Source organism: Rana temporaria, chromosome 11 (assembly GCF_905171775.1).
Source record: "Rana temporaria chromosome 11, aRanTem1.1, whole genome shotgun sequence".
Classification (NCBI taxonomy): Eukaryota; Metazoa; Chordata; class Amphibia; order Anura; family Ranidae; genus Rana; species Rana temporaria.
The window spans coordinates 141935544-141952082 of NC_053499.1; the positions used below are offsets into that span (position 1 = coordinate 141935544).

The 16539-nt window shown below is 46.6% G+C and overlaps 1 protein-coding gene across 1 annotated transcript in view; it reads right to left on the reverse strand.

The window, feature by feature from the left end:
* Window positions 1-16539, reverse strand: part of ELMO3 (engulfment and cell motility 3) — a 39412-nt gene that overhangs the window by 12148 nt on the left and 10725 nt on the right. Inside the window, exons 6-16 of the mRNA XM_040329219.1 lie at window positions 15564-15733; window positions 13862-13958; window positions 10050-10201; window positions 8589-8667; window positions 7628-7678; window positions 7431-7553; window positions 5493-5621; window positions 3344-3448; window positions 3152-3260; window positions 1300-1436; window positions 1046-1209 (exon numbers count right to left, since the gene is read on the reverse strand). Coding sequence (XP_040185153.1) covers window positions 1046-1209; window positions 1300-1436; window positions 3152-3260; window positions 3344-3448; window positions 5493-5621; window positions 7431-7553; window positions 7628-7678; window positions 8589-8667; window positions 10050-10201; window positions 13862-13958; window positions 15564-15733 — 1316 coding nt within the window. The remainder of the gene's footprint in view (window positions 1-1045; window positions 1210-1299; window positions 1437-3151; window positions 3261-3343; window positions 3449-5492; window positions 5622-7430; window positions 7554-7627; window positions 7679-8588; window positions 8668-10049; window positions 10202-13861; window positions 13959-15563; window positions 15734-16539) is intronic.

The following is a 16539-nucleotide window of genomic DNA, read 5'->3' on the forward strand; positions in this document are numbered from 1 at the left end:
GGACTCCGGGAGCGCTAAATATCTGTGGTTTAGGGGCGCAAATTACCTGTCTTTCTGTGGGTGCTGACAACCCACGCTACGAAAATATTTTTACTGTTAGGGGTCCCCACAACTTGGGAAATTTTATCAAGGGGCCACAGCACTAGAAAGGTTGAGAACCACTGTACTAAAATAAGTACCGTATTTATCGGCGTATAACGCGCAATTTTTTCCCCTTAAAATCAGGGGGAAATCGTGGGTGTGCGTTATACGCCAATCCCGATGTCTCTGAGCGCCACTGACAATGGCCGAGCCGAGTTTACTGCGCACTCGGCTAGGCTCGGCTTCGCCTGCAGGACCGCGAGAGAAGCCGAGAGAAGCTGACATAGACCGAGCAGAGTGTACTGCGCACTCGGCTAGGCTCGGCTCCGCCCGCAGGACCGCGAGAGAAGCCGACATAGATCGAGCCGAGTGTACTGCGCACTCGGCTAGGCTCGGCCACGCTCGGCTCCGCCTGCAGGACACAGGAAATCCGGCAAGACAGCAGATGGACACCTCCAAAGCCGCAGATGGACACCCACAAGGCTGGATGGCCCGCAGACGGACGCCAGACAAGGCCGCCGATGAACGCCGGGCAAGACAGCAGACGGACACCGAAAAATGTAAGTTTTTTTTTCCTTAAACTTCCCTTCTAAGTTTGGGGTGCGCGTTATACGCCGACGCGCGGTATACGCAGATAAATACGGTACTTTGAAGGAAACCTATGCTTGAGAGAAACATGAAGAGCTACAATTGTAGACCCCGTCTCCTGAAAATTGTCACTGCCGAACACTCTAAACTCTTCTCGAATCACTGGCTTGGAACAATATGCAAATAATAGGCTCCAGGCCAGAAATCACCAAAGTCAGGGGATCAGGCATGACTGACAGGCAATTAGCATTTTCAGAAGGAAATCACTAATGGCAATCTTCCTGTTCCTCTTGGCACAGGTTTTCTGTCAGTCATCACGAGGTGCCCGCACTTTAGTCAGGCTCACTTTAAGTTGGCTTTGTGGTGCATTTCTCACATCACAGGTGGGGAAAGTGCTTCATCTTGGATCAGCCTCTCCTCCTGACGTCTGCGAAGAATCTCGCTGTAATTCAGGGATGAAATCTTTGTCCTGAAAAAGTCCAACGTAGTTGGTGCGAGGGCAAGAGTGCGAGAAATCTGCTCCTTCACCACATGCATCACCTGGGCAAAGAAGAACAACAAGCTCACAAAAATGAGAAGATCAAAATTAGACTTAATGACACGAGAAGCTCATAACAAGGAGACAGATACCTTCTCAAAGTCCTCCTGGGTGGCTCTCATCTCCTTCCATGTCTTATTCAGCACGTGAATGCAGACAGAGAATAGTTCCTGCATGAAGTGGTCTTGTGCATAGAAGAGAGCTTGAAAGCCTTGGCCTGTCTCCGAAGCTGAAATATCACAAAAATTCAATTACGTTTTACAGATCCCATTCTGAAAACTGATGACCTGGAACAGGGGCGGACTGACCATTGGGACTCTCGGGCACTGCCCAAGGGCCCCATGCCACTAGGGGGCCCCATCAGGGTTGCCAGGCTCAATAAAACCAGGGACAGTATGTAAAAATCTGTGTTTTTTTTACATCTGTCCCTGATATGTCCAAAACCGACATTCTTTTGATGTTAAAATCCTGAGATTTTAGCTGCCCTGCCTATGCAATGCCTTCTGGCGTGGTGGCCATTTGTAAGCCCGGGGGCCCCATAATCTTCTATTGCCCAGGGGCCCCATGAGTTGTCAGTCCACCCCTGACCTGGAACAGGATACCAGCCTCATGCCATACTCAACACCTAACTCGGTCCACAAATAAATAAAGCAAAAATAAGTTTGGACTTACTGAAAATTCTGGGCCAGATTCACAGAACAAATATGCCGGAGTATCTGCTGATACTCCGGCGTATTTTCAAATTTGCCGCGTCGTATCTTAATTTGTGATTCACAAACAAGATACGACGGCTTTTGGCTAAGATCCGACAGGCTTACGGCTTCGTACGCCTTCGGATCTTAGGCTGCAATACTTTGGCGGCCGCTGGGTGGAGTTCGCGTCGTTTTCCAGCGTCGGGTATGCAAATGAGCTTTTACGGCGATCCATGAAGGTTTTCGCGTTCGTTACGTCGTCGCTAGTCGTTTTTTCCCGTCCCAAAGTTACGGCTGCTTTAACATGGCTTAAAGCGGGGGTTCACCCTATAAACCCCAAAAAAAAAAAAAAAATTCTTCTACCATAAAATCAGGCATTGTAGCGCGAGCTACAGTATGCCTGTCCCGATTTTTTTATCCCCGTACTCACCGTGTACTCGTACATCGAAGATACCGACTCCCCTCGGGGAATGGGCGTGCCTATGGAGACGGAGGATGATTGACGGCCGGCTCTGGCGCGTCACGCTTCTCCGGAAATAGCCGAAATAGGCTTGGCTCTTCACGGCGCCTGCGCATAGCCTGTGCTCAGGCGCCGTGAAGAGCCGAGACCTACTCCGGCTGTCTTCGGGGAGAGTGACGTGCCAGGGCCGGCCGTCAATCATCCTCCCTCTCCATAGGCACGCCCATTCCCCGCGGGAGCCGAAATCTATAATTTACAAGTACACAGTGAGTACGGGGGTAAAAAAATCGGGACAGGCATACTGTAGCTCGCGCTACAATGCCTGTCTCGATGGTAAAATCGTGTCACTGAGGGTGAACCACCGCTTTAAATTTAGACGAGCCATGTTAAAGTATGGCCGTCGTTCCCGTGTCAAATTTCAAATTTTTTTTTTTTGCGTAAGACGTCCGAGAAAAAGAAAGTACGTTACGCACGTCGCCGTTCAATAAAAATGACGTCACATCGCGCAAAGCACGGCGGAAATTTCAAAACTGAGCATGCGCAGTACGTCCGGCGCGGGAGCGCTCCTAATTTAAATGGTACCCGCCCCATTTGAATTGGGCGGGCTTGCGCCGGACGTGTTTACGATACACCGCCGCAAGTTTCCAGGTAAGTGCTTTGTGGATCGGGCACTTACACTGAAAACTTGCGGCAGTGTAACATAAACAGGTTACGTTACAAGGCCGTAATTCTACGAGAATCTGGCCCTAAAAGACTAAAGACACAGAGAGATGAGGAAGAGATCTTGGCTACCTGTCTCTCTAACCCGCAAGATGTCACACAGAACGAGAGTCAGGTGAATGCTGCTCCGAGCGAAGGGGCACACGTGTTTATCCTCCCGGCTGCTGTTTTCAAGGACAAACTGTGGACGGAACAGAAGTTTATGTTAGATGTTCTGCATGCGACTTTACTGATGGTACTCATCCTATATGGCCAATCACTCACCCGGCTGTAAGCGCTGGGCAAGCGTGTGGAGAAATACACCATATTTTCCAGAGCCAATAGTCCCGGTGGTGTGAGAGCAAGGTCCTGCCACGGGCTGCCATTGTTCTAAACAAGATTCAAGAAAGCTAAAATGATTACAGATTATTATAACATCTAAGAAATGGATCAGAATCTCATCCTATCTGTGTCAAATCACAAACAGAAATTCAGCGAAACCTTGGTTTGAGAGTAACTTGGTTTGAGAGCGTTTTGCAAGACAAGCAAAATGTTTTAATAAATTCTGCCTTGATATACAAGCGATGTCTTGATATAAGAGTAGCGTCATGTCACAAATGAGTATACAAAACAAGAGAGGAGCCTCGAAGTGTAGCAATATGGTTACATTTAATGAAGGTACAACACTTATTGCTACACTTAGCGGTGCCTCTCTTCTCTTTTATACCTTGTAAAAAAAAGGCTTTGATATACAAGTGCTTTGGATTACAAGCATGTTTCTGGAACGAATTATGCTTGCAAACCAAGGTTTTACTGTACCTGTTATTGATGGATTCTGGTTCTGTGGACTGTCGACAATCCATAATTGTTGTGGTTCAGTTGGATTTTGTTTTTTGATTTTTTTAAAGTTTATAAGTTTTAAAACTGATATTTTATATCACTTTATTATGAATATTGTTTTACAAAAATACATTTAGTATATGAGGAAGGATTCCCTGATTTCCACCTGTCATACAAATATACACCTGAGACTCCTCATCCTGAGCTAGACATCCTCCGGTACACACCTGTAATAAAAATATACACCTGAGACCCCCACCCTGAGCTAGGCATCCTCTAGGACACACCTGTCATATAAATATACACCTGAGACCCCCACCCTGAGCTAGACATCCTCCGGTACACACCTGTCATATAAATATACACCTAAGACCCCCTATCCTTTGCTAGGCATTCTCCGATAGACACCTATCATACAAATATACACCTGAGACCCCCACCCTGAGCTAGACATCCTCCAGTACACACCTGTAATAAAAATATACACCTGAGACCCCCACCCTGAGCTAGACATCCTCCAGTACACACTTGTAATAAAAATATACACCTGAGACCCCCATCCTGAGCTAGACATCCTCCAGTACACACCTGTAATAAAAATATACACCTGAGACCCCCACCCTGTGCTGGGCATCCTCCAGTACACACCTGTAATAAAAATATACACCTGAGACCCCCACCCTGTGCTAGGCATCCTCTAGGACACACCTGTCATGAATATACACCTAAGACCCCACACCCTGTGCTAGGCCTCCTCCGGTAGACATCTGTCATATAGATATACAACTGAGACCCCCCACCCCGTGCTAGGCATCCTCTAGTACACACCTGTAATAAAAATATACACCTGAGACTCCCAACCTGGGCTAGGCATCCTCCGTTAGACTCCAGTCAGATAAATATACACCTGAGACCCCACATCCTGTGCTAGGGCATTCTTCGATACACACCTGTCATATAAATATTCACCTGAGACCCCCTACCTTGTGCTAGGCATCCTTCTGTACAAGTCTGTAATATAAATATACACATGACCCCCCCCCCCCCTTTCACTCTGTGCTAGATGTCCTGTGTATAGGGGGAACATGTGATATGCCCTTTGCCTTCCCACAATGCACACTTGGACATACTACAGTGATGAAACACCGACAGGGGCGGACTGATAACTCATGGGGCCCCCGGGGCAATAGGAGATTATGGGGCCCCCGGGCAATAGATTATGGGGCAGCACAGTATACACACACGCATATAGTATACATACACAGTATATACACACACAGACACACAATACACACACACAGTGTACATACACATAGAAACACACACACACACACTGAAAAGGTACTGGAGAGGCGGGGCAGCTATAATCTTGGGATTCTGTTAAAAACACAGCATTTTACATACTGTCCCTGGTTTTACTGAGGCTGGCAACCCTGATGGGGCACCCTAGTGGCATGGGGCCCTCGGGCAGTGCCCGAGTGCCCAAATGGTCAGTCCGCCCCTGAACACCGACCAACCTAATTATTGTCAGCATCTGCTGGTGATTAATGATACATTTAGAAGGTTTACCTCAATTCGAAATGTAAGAACTTACTGTGAAACCAAGTTTGCGGAATTCATTGGCACAAATTGAATGTCGTCTGTCCATAGTAAAGCGACCTTCTTCTTCCCCCTCATTTGGAAAAGCTGTGAGTCGAAGGTTCTGGAGTTGTTGACGCTGCTCCTGCAGGAGAGAAATTAGGACAATTCAATAGACACTAATTAAGTGGAGAGATTTGAAAATACCTGCCCCCTGACAGCTGACCTCTATCATAGCATTGGATCCTGGCATACCATGATCAGGACATGATGAATAGGATATGGAAGACAGCTGGGACCAGTGGAAAAACAGCTTAGAACTTCTAAATAGGAGGTGGGAACTGCTAGAAGACACCAGGGAACTGATTGCATTGAAAATGTGTCATAGCTTAGACACATTTGTTGTCGGAAATTTTAAACCATGCTATCCCACATTTGTTGTCGGAAAATCTGACAATTGTCCGATGGAGAGTACAAACGGTCAGATTATCCGAAAAAACCCTGCCATCAAACAATTCCAGTCGGAAAATCTGACTGTGTGTACGGCATTAGAGGGCATTAGAGAGCTGAGGCCGCTGGAGGAGACAGTTGGCAACAACTGGAAGACATAGAGACCTATAGGAAGGGAGCTGGGAAATGATAAAAGAAAACTAAGAATTGCTGAAAGAGAGACAGAATTTGGAGAAAGACCACTAGGAACTGCTGGAAGAGAGCTGTGATCTGCTGCAAGGTAGATGGATTCACTGCAAGAGAGCTGGGGCTACTGGAATACAGTTAGGAACTGATGAATGACAATTCGACACTTCAAGAAGGCACATGGATTTTCTGCAAGATAGCTGAGGCTGCAGGAAGACAGCTGGGAACTTCTGGAAGATAGATGGGTGCACTGGAAGAGAGCTGAGGCTGCAGGAAGACAGCTGGGAACTTCGGGAAGATAGATGTGTGCACTGGAAGAGAGCTGAGGCTGCAGGAAACAGCTGGGAACTTCGGAAAGATAGATGTGTGCTCTGGAAGAGAGCTGGGGCTGCAGGAAGACAGCTGGGAACGTCTGGAAGATAGATGGGTGCACTGGAAGAGAGCTGAGGCTGCAGGAAGACAGCTGGGAACTTCTGGAAGATAGATGTGTGCACTGGAAGAGAGCTGGGACTGCAGGAAGACAGCTGGGAACTTCTGGAAGATAGATGGGTGCACTGGAAGAGAGCTGAGGCTGCAGGAAGACAGCTGGGAACTTCTGGAAGATAGATGGATGCACTGGAAGAGAGCTGAGGCTGCAGGAAGACAGCTGGGAACTTCGGGAAGATAGATGTGTGCACTGGAAGAGAGCTGGGACTGCAGGAAGACAGCTGGGAACTTCTGGAAGATAGATGGGTGCACTGGAAGAGAGCTGAGGCTGCAGGAAGACAGCTGGGAACTTCTGGAAGATAGATGGGTGCACTGGAAGAGAGCTGGGACTGCAGGAAGACAGCTGGGAACTTCTGGAAGATAGATGGGTGCACTGGAAGAGAGCTGAGGCTGCAAGAAGACAGCTGTGAACTTCGGGAAGATCGATGTGTGCACTGGAAGAGAGCTGGGACTGCAGGAAGACGGCTGGGAACTTCTGGAAGATAGATGGGTGCACTGGAAGAGAGCTGGGACTGCAGGAAGACAGCTGGGAACTTCGGGAAGATAGATGGGTGCACTGGAAGAGAGCTGGGACTGCAGGAAGACATCTGGGAACTTCTGGAAGATAGATGTGTGCACTGGAAGAGAGCTGGGACTGCAGGAAGACAGCTGGGAACTTCGGGAAGATAGATGGGTGCACTGGAAGAGAGCTGGGACTGCTGGAAGACCTGCTTATGTTATTCTTGGATAGCTATATTAGGGCTATACGAGTCATTTGAGACATCAAAGAAAGTACACAAGTACATCATCCCAGGGTCCCAACCTCTGGGGTCATTCCCTGCGGGATTCTTACAGCATCATTGGGGTCCATTGGAGTCTTCATCCGATCTTCTAACAGGCCTAGGCTTAGACATTGCAAGACATACAGGTAATGGCTCATTTCATCTCCCAGGACAGGCCAGCCATGAATAATGTGCTGCAGAGAGAGAATATTACAGATTACTGAAATATTTGGGGATTCTGTACAAGAGGAATGAACATAACACTCACCTTATGGATGAACTGCCTCATATTCTTTTTCCACAGAAAGTCTAGCATGTCCTGGAAGAGGAAACAGTTGGGTCACCTGTAATATGCAGCTAGTAAATAGCAGCTGCTATTGCTGCTGTCAGTAATTACCACACACTCACACATATATAAGGGGTAGGCGCATGGGCGTCCGCTGAAATTTTTTCAGCACAGATGGACCCCCCTTCAGCACAGCCCCACCATTCCGCACAGACCCCTCCATTCAGCACAGACCCCCCCTTCAGCACATAAGGACCCCCATTCAGCACAAACCCCCCCTTCAGCACAGACGGACTTCCCCTCCCTCCATCCCATTCAGTACCTCAGATCAGCCATCAGCATGGCTGGGTCACAGCAGGTTCCCTCCCCCAGTGTACACATAAACACTGGAGGGGGAGGCGGCTTCACTCTGCTCGCTGTGTCTGAGTGACATCCGGCCCGGGACCACTCAGACAGCCTGCGGCCAAGAGACTCTTCAACACCTTCTCGATTTTCCAGGGGGGGGTCAATTGCCCCCCCTTGCCCTATGGAGCGGACGCCCATGGGTAGGCGCCACAGACAATATATAAGGGGAGGCCGCCACACACATTTTATCCAGGCTTCCCAGACACTCAGCCATCGTCCATGGGCTCTCTTAGTGCTCAATATCTATTTCCCACACACTCATCATCTATCTGTGCTTTCTTAAACCTCAATCTCTATTCCCAAATACTCAGCATCATCCATGTGCTCTCTTACCACTCACTCTCTTTCCCCAAATACTCAGCCATCATCCATGCACTCTTTTACTGTTCACTCTCTATTTCCCAAACACCTAACCATCATCCATTTGCTCTCTTACCGCTCACATTCTATCACCAGACACTCAGCCATCATCCATGTGCTCTCTTACTACTTACTCTATATTCCCAGACACACAACCATCACCCATGGGTGCTCTTACCGCTCGCTCCTTATTCCCAGCTTTCTGGAGCAGAGCCACAAGCAGAGCCATCACCTTAATTTGCAGGGGCTGATTAGACCTGCAAAAAAATTGACAATTAGGGATCCAACTCCAACCACATTACAAATTTACCCAAACCGAACATTAACATTAACATACTACAGGCTGAAGCTCATAGTCATTCTGTTCTCCGGGAGAAGATTAAACAACAGTAGTTGGAGAATATTTAATTTGCTTTCATTTGCTCTGCACCCCAATACTTAACCTATACACCACAACACTGACTACCTAACCTCTATATCCCAATACTTAACCTATATACCAGAACACCACCCACGTAACTTCTATACCCCAATACCTAATCTATAGCCTGTGGCACGGCCACCTAACCTCTATAATCCAATACATAACCTATACAAAACAACACTAACCACATCTCTTTTTTACCAAAATACATAATCTATACACCACAACACTGATCACCTAACCTATATACCCCAATACTTTACCTATACACCACAACACCGACCACCTATCCTCAAGCTACTATGAAAGGTAATCATCAATGAAGCCTGCCTAGAGCAACTGTCAGGTCACCTGCGGTCAGGTGACAGATGCACACCGTTGGGGTCAGGAGTGCACTGCTAAGCTAGTGGACCCTACGGCTGACTGCTGCGGACGGAACACTGGGTGGCTAAGGAAGGCAGCTCAACTGGAGCACTAACAGGGATCCCCCAGGGAGCAGAGTCTAAGATCCAGCAGGTGTTTACCAGAGCCTCTAGTGGCGAGGATGGACTGGGCTTCAACTGGATCCAGGTCGCGGTCCCCAGAGTCGCCCAGCTCACAGTAGGCTATAGAGGATAGAGGGGAAGCAGAAGCTCAAGATACAAGAGATAGTGAGGGGATAAGCAAAAGGTCGGGGTGACAAGCAGACAAGGATAAACAAAGGACACGCCAAAGGTCAAGGTCACAAGCAGACAGGCATAGACGAGAACAAGCCAAGATCGGTAAAACAGAGACTGACGTTGCACACGGCAAGCAGTAACTCAAACACACAATAGCTTAACAAACACTGTTGATCAGCACAGCTGGCTTGCAGTGCACAGGTTAATACAGAGTTCCCCGATAGGGCCTGGGGGGGAGCCATGCTAGAGAAGGAATTACTTAAGCAGCCAGGTGAGAGTGGCTGGCCTCCAGGTGAACACATGGAGGAGGTAAGCTGACAGACAAACATTACTGCATATCCATGACAGCAAATCTCACTTTCTGGCTCTTCGAGGCAGATAAAAGTCATTGTTTTACTACTGATAATAAAGAACTTTGATATAAGGAATGTATTATGTTAGTGGAACTATTGTGTTCTTACAATACCATATTTCTGCTATAGTTCTGCTCTATCACTCCATGCAGTGTCAGTATGTTCCCTCCATGCAGTATCATGCACATTTCAGTCTGACTTACACCTGCAGTAAAGTAAGAAGTCGGTCCAAAGGAACTTCTTGTTTGACCATTGCTCCAAGCTTGAGATTACTCTGCAGGACGTTCTCCAGGATGACCAGCGCCAACTCTGTAATCGCCACCATCATCAGATTCATGTTCACAAATGTTACCACCTGGACACAAAGAACCAAATGTCAGCCGAAAGCAAAGTCTAGAGAGTCTAGTTAGTGTAGTGCACCACTCATAAATGTCATGTAGGTTATATGTGTCTCCAGGAAAATGGCTCATATCAAATAGAGTTTATGTGATTTCAGAACTAAAGTTAATTCTACTCCCACCAATCAGCATTAGACTGGCCTATAAAATCTGAATCTGATTGGTGGTTGGGGGAAAATCAGGTCATAGTAGGAACACATAGCTTGTAGATCACAGCAGTTTTAACCAGCACCATGGAAATTCACAAATCAAAGATGTTCATGATTTGGATCACCTGTTAGGCTTGCTCTGGGACGATTTTCGTCCGGTCCACAGTCCACCATTACCATCTTGGCAGTCTGGTCACACATCTGAGTGTTGTGTACTCTAACGGCTTCATCAATTAAAACCTCTGCCCAATCACTGGCATAAAAGGGTTTTTGTACTCATCCTTAAAATTATTTTCCTGGAGCCAACATGGCAGCATACTACCACATGTACGCTGCCATGGATTGGTTCCAGGAAAGGAAAATGATAGTATTTGATACAATTTTCTGTTTTCCTGGTGCCAACATGGCAGCATACATGTGGTACACGTGGCAGTATGCTGCCATGGATTGGTTTCAGGAAAGGAAAATTACGATAAGTATTTGATACAATTTTCTATTTTCTTGGACTCTGTTGAGGGACACAGGAAGTCTTTAACTTTTGGGTTATATTACCCTCTATAGATGAACTGGACCCTGGCAGGGTTGCCATCAGGGGGGTACAGGCAGTACACCTGTAAGGGGCCCAGAGGTCCCAGATGGCAACCCTCCTTTTTTTGTAATTTCTTTTTATAAAAAAAAATAATAATTTGTGTATATATATATATATATATATATATATATTTTTTTTTATTATTAAAGGGCCCAGAGGTCCCCAGGGCCCCAGATGGCAACCCCCCTTTTTTAAAAATAAATAAATATATATTTTTTATTTCTTTTTATTAAAGGGCCCAGAGGTCCCCAGGGCCCCGGATGGCTACCCCCCCTTTTTTATATATATTTTTCTTTATCTCCTCTTTTTGTAAAGGGCCCCCCCGCTTCTCAATTTTAGGTGGCAGCACCCACCCCCCCCCCCCCGGTTCTCTGCTCCAGGAGGGCCCATACCTGAAGCTGTGTAAGGGGCCCCATAATTCCTGATGGCGACCCTGGACCCTGGTAAACTGTAGGCCAGCCACGGATACAGCCTGCTTCAGTTCTGTAGCAAAGCAGTACCAAGGGCACAATCATAAATACAGAGTGGTGTGCCCCTCCGTAGACTCCAAGAACAGCATTTTACATGGAGTACAAATCCACAACATCCAAAAAAAGTCCAACTGAGGAGCGTGCAACACAGCAAACAAGCGCTAACAGACCCAAGAAAACAACCAACAGAAAACCAGGGACTGCCTGCAGCTCAAAGAATCTCCTGTAGTATCTTAAAGCTGGCATTAGATGGAAGAACGTGTGAGCCGAAGCTCAGGTGGTAGCCCTGGGCAGAACAGATGAATCATGTGACCTAAATTTGGATATGGTAAATAAATGGTTTATGGTATACATTAAGCTTTTAATACATGTCCCCAGAGGGGGGTCAATTACCAGATTTATTGGTGTATAACACACACTTTTTCCCCCTGAAAATAGGGAGCAAATCACGGGTGCGTGTTATACGCCAATAGTGTACCTCTGAGGGGAAGGAGGGGGACGAGTGCCGCCGAGTGCCACCGGAAATAACAGAGCCGTCATCTCCTGTATAATTGTCTCTCACTTGGCTCTGACCTTACACACACAGTCCTGCCTCCGCCACCGGCATTGGACCAGTGTTCTGTCAATCACAGGAGCTGGTCCAATGCCAATGGCGGAGGCGGGACTGTGTGTATGTGACTGCCGACTGAGAGTCGAGTAAATAGGAGATGATGGGTCACTGATTTCCTCCACTGCATGAGAGATGGTGAGGCTGCAGATGGGCATCAGGCTGCATTGATGGGAGGACGGGCTGCAGATGGGCGCAGATCAGGCTGCATTGAGCCTGCAGATGGGCGCAGATCAGGCTGCATTGAGCCTGTAGATGGGCACAGATCAGGCTGCATTGAGCCTGCAGATGGGCACAGATTAGGCTGCATTGAGGCTGCAGATGGACACAGATCTGGCTGCATTGAGCATGCAGATGGGCACAGATCAGGCTGCATTGAGGCTGCAGATGGACACAGATCTGGCTGCATTGAGCCTGCAGATGGGCACAGATCAGGCTGCATTGAGCCTGCAGATGGGCGCAGATCAGGCTGCATTGAGCCTGCAGATGGACACAGATCTGGCTGCATTGAGCCTGCAGATGGGCACAGATCAGGCTGCATTGAGCCTGCAGATGGACACAGATCTGGCTGCATTGAGCCTGCAGATGGACACAGATCTGGCTGCATTGAGCCTGCAGATGGGCACAGATAAGGCTGCATTGAGCCTGCAGATGGGCACAGATCAGGCTGCATTGAGCCTGCAGATGGACACAGATCTGGCTGCATTGAGCCTGCAGATGGGCACAGATCAGGCTGCATTGAGCCTGCAAATGGGCACAGATCAGGCTGCATTGAGGCTGCAGATGGGCACCAATCAGACTGCATTGATGGACACTGACCATTATTTTGCTTCAAAGTGGTTCATTTAAAAATAAAAAAAAATTCCTGAAACTTCCCACCTAAATTGAAGTTGCGTGTTATACGCTTGTGCGTGTTATACGCCGATAAATAAGGTATTTCTATATGTTTGCGTATTAGGCCCTGTACACACGATCAGTCAAAACTGAAGAAAACGGACTGAAGGTCCGTTTCATCGGTTAACCGATGAAGCTGACTGATGGTCTGATGTTCAAAAACCGATCGAGTGCAACGCGGTGACGTAAAACACAACGACGTGCAGAGAAAAATGAAGTTCAATGCTTCCAAGCATGCGTCGACTTGATTCTGAGCATGCGCGGGTTTGGAACCGATGCTTTTGTGTACTAACCATCGGTTTTGACCGATCGGTTAGGGGTCCATCGGTCAAATTTTAAAGCAAGTTCTATTTTTTTGACCGAAGGATAACTGACCAATGGCGTCCACACACGGTCGATTTGGACCGATGAAACGGACCTTCATTCCGTTTTCATCAGTTTGGACTGATCATGTGTACAGGGCCTAACTGCTTATATTCTCCACTTTTTTTTTACAGGGAAATTATTGTAGTTTCTGGTAAATTGTATATCTCAAAGTTTATAAAATGATATTTTGTCATCATTCTTATTTGTTTACAAATCTTATTTATAACTATTTAACACAAAGTGGTTCAATACTTCAGGGTGTATGCAACGTTTGCCAGTCTTTCTAATAAGAGAGCTCAGCATTAAATCTAACAGTACCTACTAGTACAGAAGGAGAAGAGATTGAGAGGTGGCCTCTCCTCTGAGTCATTCAGCTGTGTGTACCCTATGACCCCTCAGGGCTGTTCACAGCACAGTAGTAAAATATATCTGAACCCTAGAGAACCAGATTGGCTCTTGTCATATATTGGCTGCAAAGGGCAAAATATGAAATGTAAATGCAGTTTCTCATATTTTAATTATTCCCAGTTGTTTGTGCGCACCTTGTGAATGAAACTTTGGCTGAACGTCTCCCAAGACACAAAGCCGTGTTCCATCAGCTCGGCGATGGCTTTCAGCGTGTGGCACATCACATCCCCCCTGTGAGGAGAAGAAGATAAAGTTGTAGCCAGGAGACATTTCACTGCCACATGCTTCACATTACACATTCTTTTTTTTTTTAATTTGATTTAAATGATATTTCTTTATATTTATACATTGCAGTTCTTTAACCAGCTTCCAATATTTTCAAAACACAAATACCCAGTTAGGGCTAGATTCACATAGATCAGTGGATCTTTAGATCCGCGTGACCTATGTGATTTAAGATACGCTGCCGCAAGTTTGAGAGGCAAGTGGGTAATTCACAAAACACTTACCTCCAAACCTGCGGCGGCGGATCGTAAATCCCCCGGCGGAATTCAAATTCCGCGGCTAGGGGGAGTGTACAATTTAAATCAGGCGCGTCCCCGCGCCGATTTTAATGCGCATGCGCCGTCCGCGAATTTTCACGGCGTGCATTGCTCCCACTGACGTCGCTAGGCCGTCAGTGGTTTCGGCGTGAGCGTAACTTGCGACGAGCGGGTTTGAGAATCCGCGTACGCAAACGACGTAAAAAAAACAAATTAGACGCGGGAACGACGGCTATACTTAACATTGGCTGCGCCTCATAGAAGCAGGGGTAAGTATACGCCGGGAAAACCGCTACGTAAACATCGTAACAAACTGCGTCGGGCCCGCGTACGTTCGTGAATTGGCGTATCTCGCTGATTTACATATTTCTCAGCGTAAATCAGCGAGAACGCCCCCAGTGGCCATTTTTAAATTGCAGTTAAGACAGTAACACCTGTCGGATCTTAGGCATCTATGCGTAACTGATTCTATGAATCAGGCGCATAGAAACGACCGGCCTAAGTCAGAGATACGACGGCGTATCAGGAGATACACCGTCGTATCTCTTTGTGAATCTGGCCCTACATGTAGAACATTTGTATCATTAGGTCTGAAGATCCCAATAGCAAACACCAAAAAGGAGTCCTTTGTATCTGCCCTGATATCAAACTTCTGAAGAGTTCATTGGGTGACCATCAAAAGAGGGCTCTTCTCTTTTCTTCTATCCCAATGTCATCTGTATACAGGAGAGTGGTATGAAGGATCTCAAATAGGAGAGAAAGCAGAAAGGACACAACTGCCATTATTACTGGCATAGGATGCATTAAGGTGAAAAAACATTTACCTTTACAACCCCTTTAAAGGAACCTATTTAGAAAATAAAACACAAACCTTTACAACCCCTTTAACTGGTTAGAGATTTGGAGAAATATATTCAAAAATTGGGTTCACTGTCTCACTATCTATCGAGGTCAATTGCCTGTTGGCTCAGAAAGTCAACAATCCAACTGATCACATACTAGGAAGTGTAGTGCAGAGAGTTAGTACACAGAGTTCTGAGAAATCCAACATTTCCCACATGACATCCATTTCTTATATTAGTCAACCATTATGAACATTTTAATGACCTACAACCAATCCTCCTCTTTTCCATAAGGAGTAATCTCTAGCGTAGTAACATCCTCTCAATAATATTTGTATCTTCTACTTTCTATCACAGGCACAAAGAAGGAGTGAAGGCACCAATGACAGCAACGATGACAAATGCACTGATAAGGTACAATGGCAATAGAGTGTTTAATTATTGATCCTTACTCTTTTTGTTCTTCCACCATTCTGGCCAGAATACGGAGTCCATCGCGGCTGATGAATTCCTGGGCAAATGTGACATCAGCGGACAAAGCAGCCAATTTCTTCAAAGATTCTGATCTCACATCTTGATTCTGACTCTGAACACCATTACACAGGCTGCTGGCCTCCTTGTCCTTTATATCCAAAGGGAAAAAAAATGAAGAATGAAAAGACTTCTGGACTACAGCAGGCCATTTCACAGGAACCATCAAACATTTATGTCACTGCAAGGACATCTATTTTATTTTAGTGTGATAGGTCAAAGATACAGTGGCGTATCTAGGGTATGGCAGCCATGGCAAGTGCCATGGGCACCATATGAAGGGGGCGCTGTTGAGTGGCTGGGAAGCAAGGCACTTACCAGGGTCTGAGGGTCTCTTCTTCCCTCATAGGCAGGATCTCCTTTTCAGCACCTTTGCTAATGGACAATGGCAGCGCTATCCCTGCTGTGTTCAGCCACAGCCCTCCCCTGTTCTTCCAGGCTCTCCCATTCCATCTGGTCGGATTGGCAGCACACAAAGAAGGAGGAACATCAGTTTCTCCCTCTCCCTCTGTGAAAACCGAGGCCTTAGTGATGAAGATTTCATCACTTCCAGTATAGGTTCTGCATTTACCTGGCCTTGGAGGGCAGAGGAGGGATCAGGGGTCTAATAAACCCCAGATTTCTCCATAAAGAGGATATGTCACTACCCAAGGTATCACAAGGGATGATAAATATCACTAGTTTTGTTAGCTGTTTTTTTTGTTAAGGTTATCTGAAAGATGGGTTTCAAATGTTTACACAGGGGCGCAGTTTTAGTGCTTGCAATAGGCGTTATTTTCACTAGATACGCCTCTGCAAAGAGAGTATACAAAAACAAACTAGAACTCGCGCTGAAATGGAATAAAATAAATATACTAAATGATAAGACCGCAGCTGCTGTGACAAAAGGTACTAACA